The 6,468-nt window shown below is 34.0% G+C and overlaps 1 protein-coding gene across 1 annotated transcript in view; it reads left to right on the top strand.

Moving 5' to 3' along the window:
- The window catches only part of LOC108966610 (homeobox protein homothorax), a gene marked incomplete in the record, with an annotated part of 311,261 nt that overhangs the window by 245,440 nt on the left and 59,353 nt on the right, over positions 1-6,468 (top strand). The window contains 1 exon segment of the mRNA XM_018929605.1: positions 5,633-5,656. Coding sequence (XP_018785150.1) covers positions 5,633-5,656 — 24 coding nt within the window.

Below are 6,468 nucleotides of genomic sequence, written 5' to 3'. Positions count from 1 at the left end.
AATAGAGAAAAAATATATCTTTAATTTATTTTGTATATTTTGCGTTTTTCTATCAATTTCTTTGATTTTTCAACTGTCATAAATTTTTTTGTACAATCTTTTCTCTTTTAATTTTAATATTTCTTTAAGTCATTGAATTATCTTTAATTTTTTCGATTTTGATTAACTATTTTAAAATATTTTTTGTTAATTCACCACTTATATCATTTAAAAATTTGTAAAAAATTATATTTAATATAATTTAATCTTTCTTTACGTAATTCGTTTAGTTCTTTCCAATTTATATTGAATTTTTAGTTTTTACTTAAAAACAAAAAAATTAAAATATGTAAAGCAATTTTGATAAAAAATTATATTTTGAATTTAATTTCTTAATGTATCCTTTTTAATTGTCTTATTTAATACTGATTAAAATTTTTAACTTTTTTGAACATTTGTATTTTCGGTCTTATTTTCTATTTTAATTTAACTTTTATTTATTTTTCACTTTTAAATTCTATTATCCGTCTGTCGAGAAAAAGAAGTATTCTTTCTGTAGAAACTTTCTCACGCATCAACATTAACCGTAAATGGCGACAAAGTTGGCCCAACCCAATTTCAAGGCTGTTTCAAAGCTTGCAATGACCTTCCAGTACAATAACAATAACAACAAACCATTATTTATATACATTTATATATATAAATATATGACAAATAGAATGCGGAGACAGTTGCTGCTACTGAAATTGGCATTCCAGATTTCGCAAATAACCGAAAAGAGCTGAGAAATTACAAAAAGTCAGAAAAATAATAATAAAAGCACAATGAACATCAACAAATTTCGCTACCAAACCGAATGCGCACATCGCAACAGTTGTCGTCAAACCGATTTTGCATACCAATTTTTCGCCAAAGTGAATTGCGCCGATGCAGCGTGCATTTTAAAATTGCGGCATGCAACGGACGTGCTGCAACAGCAGCAAGCGCTACCAAAATCCACATGYACACACAACAACAAACCGGAGTATATGAACACAAAAGTAACAGCAACAACACGTGTGACAGTAGTTTGTGAGCATATAAATGTTTTTACAATCAATTAACGAAACAATAAACGTTTGTTGCGCTGCCAGACACGTATTTCATTTGAGTATCTAGAATATTAAAATGAGATCAACTGACGGCACTGACTTTTCGGTCATTTAAATGCGACGAAGTGTATTGCGCGCGCGAAGATCGAAAAAAAAAACAACATACAGAAGAGGTTAGGTGGCAGAAGGGCAGAAGGGAAATTAGTAAATACAAAGAATATACACATACAACCATAAATTTTTATATTTGTATGAGCGTGTGTTGTAGGGGACGCAAGAAACTTGTCAGTTAWAATGAAGGAACTTCAGTGAAGAATCAAAAGCGCTTTAGATGACAGCGCGGTCGGCGACGACAGTAAATGTGTCCCGCGCGCGACGCGTCGACGGTGTATCTCCGAAGAACGCTGGTGGAATGCTTAAGAACATTGTTTACATTTTGCTGTTCAACAGCGGCATGAAATCCTTGCAACAATATAAAATGCGGCGCGACCACGTTCAAATCCCATCGCTGACAGGGAGCGATGCGGCGCGACGCGTACAATTTGAAATTGTCAACAGGCGTCGCGGCGGTTAGGCAACACTGTTTAAATGCTGACAATGTGTTGATTGTGCAACTGACTGTACTGTAAGCGCCCGTCTGCCGAGTAGGAGTACGTCAGTCAGCAATTTGAAAGAAATCTGCCACCAAATAAAACCAACGCGCTTGTGCTAAAAATAAGAACRCGCGCGTGCACCAAGGTGCGAATGAGCGCTTAAGCTTGTAAGCTACATAGTCGCTGAGCTCAGTTGGCGATATCAATATATATTTATAGACTTTATAAATATATATACATATRTGTTTGCGGCAACCTTGCCGGTAGGGCGCGATCAATCGCTGACCCATCAGCAACAACACCGCCGCCATCACCGCCACCGCTAAGACGATTATTTATGAACTCTTCGATCGGCCAAGTGTCAACTGAATTGACTGCATTTAGCACAAACGGTCTGCGCTTGTACTATGTAAGAGGCGCTGATGAAATGAAGCCTTAAAGCATGAAATGAAGTAAGATGAAGCTGCGCGCACTGTTGTCACAACAACATGTTTCAATGCGTGTTCGACCAGCCGCAGCARCAGCGCACAACAAATCTACACAATGCACTTACAAGTAAGAGCAACACGAAGCAAGAATGGCGGCGCGCAGCGAGCGACAGGCGCGTAGATGAATGAAGAAACCTTAAGTCACAAAACACCAAAAACAAAAAATCGCAACAACAGTAATGCGGTTGAATAAAATGTTGAAAAAATAACTGCCTTGCATTACTCTATACTTATAAGTCTTAAAAATCTGAAAATGAAAAACGGAARTAAATAAAATTGCCACTTTTTTCATTATGAGTTTTCGAAGATCTCTGCGCGATCAGCCAACAACAGCCTCCAAGTTAGCGCAAAGCCATCAGCTTAGCTCCTTTATGCCATAGCGATGCGTTGCGTTGCGTTTGCTGATTATATCCCCAAGTGATTTTAAGGTGTGTTGCAGGTATTTGCACTCAAATTTAGCTGCGCTACCTTGGCTACATTCATTTCATTTAATCTTTAACTCTTTATTTGCCGTTTTAATTTTGTTTTCTTTCATCATTTCAGAATATTTTGTTTTTATTTTTTAATTTCGCGTCTCTTTMTACTTGATCGGTGTTTTTATGCGTTCACCGCGCGCCTATGGCGGATCACATTTCATTGAAGCGCAAAATTATTATGCTTAGTTTTGAAGTGGCGACTTTTTTTTGTATTCGGTTGGAAAATGGACAAGAAAGTGCGGCGTTGCAGCCGCTGGTCGCTCACTAGGGACAAATGGTTATGGCTGTGCCAAGACGATCGGCAACGCATTCATTGTGATCTGTGCCTTTCTGTGCCGTATTTAAAGGAAATATATTGCAAAAGTTTCGCTTTTGAAAAAATTTATATATTTTTATAACTTTAAGCTGAATTTATGTGACAAGCTGTGCTATGCACTGAGGGAGTTATACACTCTGCGGCATTTTTTTGATTGTTTTTTTTTCTGTTGTTTTTGTTTGTTTTGATTTGGGCTTGCGGCGCAGTTTAGTGACACTTTTGAAAGCGCTTATCGAAATGATAATGAATGAAAAAAAAATTAATTTTTTTTGAGGGTTACTCAAATACGCTAAAAAATATTGGTTAACTAAAATTAGTTAAAATCGAGTGAATAATTTATTAAAATATTATTTTTTACATTTTGCTGTGGATTTAAAAAATTTAGTGGGGTTCGCAATAAAATTTTTTCTTTTGTACTCATAAATTTGAACCTCAATTTTTATAAAAATAAATTTTATGAATTAAATTACTTTTGAATACAGACAATTATGGTATATTCTGAACAGGGCATTTTAAGTTTACTGTCACGTTCGAAATGAAGGAGACTATATAAAATATATAAAGAAATTATCAGCCTGACAAGCTGAGTATGTTAAGACATGCTCCTGTCTGTATATACGGAAATTAGTCCCTGAGTTTTCGAGATATCAATCTGAAATTTGGTACATATCCTTTTCTCTCGCCCAGAAGCTAATCACTTGTGCAAATTCYAMATACCAGACCAGAMCAATGCCATAGCAAACTGAACGATSGAAATTGTTTTCTTGTATGAAAACCTTTTTTATCCGCCGAGATATCTTCCTCAAATTTGACATAGATAATTGCCTTATTATTTTAGATAATTTCCTCAGAAATTGTTTAGAACGACTCTCTATAGCGTACAGCTGCCATACAAAGTGAACGTTAAAAATCAAGTACTTATATGGACAACTATTTTATTCGATGAGGTATCTACACGATATTTGGCAAAGCTTATTGCCAAAACCAACTAAATAATTTCCCAAAATATTTTTCAGATCGGACCACTATAGCATATAGCCGCCATACAAACTGAACCATCAAAATCAAATATTTGTATTGAAAYTTGTGAATAAAGTTTTTTCCTGTTTTTGTAATTTCAAGTTTTTTATGATTCCAGTATTGAAAATCAAACAAATTCTAATGTAATTCCGTTTCTAAATCACGTGCTATTCATAGTCATCTTTTTTCTTCTAAGTATTAGCTTTTTTAATTCCTTTTCCCATGCTCTAGCTGCTATTTATGCAAATTCTGGGAAGCACTCAAAAYACGAAATAAAAATCTCAACTTTGTTTGCTTAATATCGTACTCAAATTTTAATATATACACATGTCTCTTGCCCGCAATACTGCAAACATCAAAGTCTGCTTGCTTTTTTATTGATTTGCCGATGACGAATCGCAAGATGCCACACAAAAATGTGAAACGATCACGCCTACAAGCGAACCCATGATTCATACGGAAAACAATAACATTTAAGAAACACACATGTTGGAACCTTTTTAACGCCCCGAGCTTGATTATAACAAAAACCTTTAATTTACTTATTCTCTGGCATGATTTATGTACAGCTCAAATTTTTATATGATTTCTTAAATACGCGTTTTATTTAAAAAACACTTTGTTCTTGTTTTGTTTTGCTCACGGATTTCTTAAAGCACACAAACGAAATATTTTCAAAATATCTGCAGTCCGCCAAAAGCACGGCATACATTCCATCTAATTCCAATTTCAATTCATTCATTCATTTGTACATTCATTCACTCCTGTGCTTCCTCAAAACACACACACACTGACGTATGAACACACGCAGTCGCACAGCGCATTCGCCGCGAATTTGATTGATGGCAAAACATATATTTCATTTTTACTCGCTAATAACACCGACAGCCACAATGTTATAAATATATGGCCACACTATACACCAACAACAAACGTACTTTATGCATGTGTGTATTTGCTGCGAAGAAAAAAAATTAGTGAAAACCCCAAAATACACCGACGCCACGAAACAAATCACGGCTTTGGCTGGATTAGCATTGTTATTTTAGGTTTAAAAATTTTATTTYACTTTGTTTGGACGCGACTTAAGTTGTTGCATAGTTATTATGTGCATATAAACAATAATGAATCAAAATCAGCGGAAAAAAATTATGAAAATCACAAAGTGGCACCAAATCGATTTAAGCAAACAAAATCACTTTTGTGTAGTTTTATAGTGAAATATAGCGGTCTTTAGGGTTTTTGTTACTTTTCTGATGACACTCTAAAGGCAAGTGAATTTGAACGTGTCACAAACAATCTAACGTGTAGCTTCAAGTAAAGATTTATTAATGGCTTCATATTAAATTGATTAATTTTGGTTAGTCGTGCGCATGAATGAATGAATTTTAGAATTCGAGAAGGCTTGTGTTATGTTTTGTATAATTTTATGCTAAGTATTAGGACTTAAAAAGTATTTTGAGGTGCAACGTCCGTCAAACAAAAATTTCATTCAAGAAAAAAAGCGGCAGTAACAAAACTAGGCGCGACTACACTTAAGCTGTATTTAATAAGATGGACTTACGAAACAAAAATAAACGAATACCATGTTTATAATAAGCTTAACACGATGAAAATATATTCTAAATGTTTATATATATTCTAATAATATTTGTTTTTTTAATTTCAGACAATTTCGGCACAAGTGCAAGTGGTAAGTTTTTTTTATTGCATATTATAAATAATTAAGAATAAATTAAAAAAAATTGCGAAATCTTAACAAAATAACATAAAATATTGAAAAATTGAAAAATCGATAACTTTTCTCAAACAAAAAAAAAAAAAAACTGTGAAAATCCACTAAAAAAATATTAAAAAACTTTAGAAACTTTAAGGCTGCGGCTAATAAACTTAAGTTTCATAGAAAAATAATACTATTATTATTATTAAAAAATTTACAAAAGTTTACAAAATTATCCTAAATTATGTTTCAACAAATAAATTGCTCAACAACAAAAAACTATGCAACCAAACTGTAGACACGCACCTACACCTACAAACACTTACAAGTCATCTGAAATAACACTAAAAGGTGCTCAATTCACACATGCAAACATACGCATATAAATATATATATGTATATAAAATTTTTTTTTTTTTTTTTTGGTTTTTAATATACTACGGTATATAGAGATGTGTGCGCCCTTCTCTGCTTGATATGCATGTGTATCTTTTCATTTAGCATTTGACAGGACCTATAATTATGGCCAACCATAACCCATCATCAACTCGAATTCGACTCGCCAAGCGATACGTGAGAGATATAYAATAAATTTTCTGATTAAAAACCAGCTTATCATTATTATAGGTTCGCTGGTTCATCGCACGCTTGACTGCAACAACAGCGCTTAAGTGAGTGCCTAGTTGAGCCGGCTGGCKGGCAGCTAAGCTGTTTGGTTGGTTGCTTGCTTACTTAGATTATTGGACATTACTCGATTGCCTTGCACTGGTACGGGCGCAGTATTT

Source organism: Bactrocera latifrons, unplaced genomic scaffold, assembly GCF_001853355.1.
Source record: "Bactrocera latifrons isolate USDA-ARS-PBARC rearing strain unplaced genomic scaffold, ASM185335v1 scaffold_166, whole genome shotgun sequence".
Classification (NCBI taxonomy): Eukaryota; Metazoa; Arthropoda; class Insecta; order Diptera; family Tephritidae; genus Bactrocera; species Bactrocera latifrons.
The sequence above is the reverse complement of the archived record's forward strand: the minus strand, read 5'-3'. Positions and strand labels throughout refer to the sequence as shown.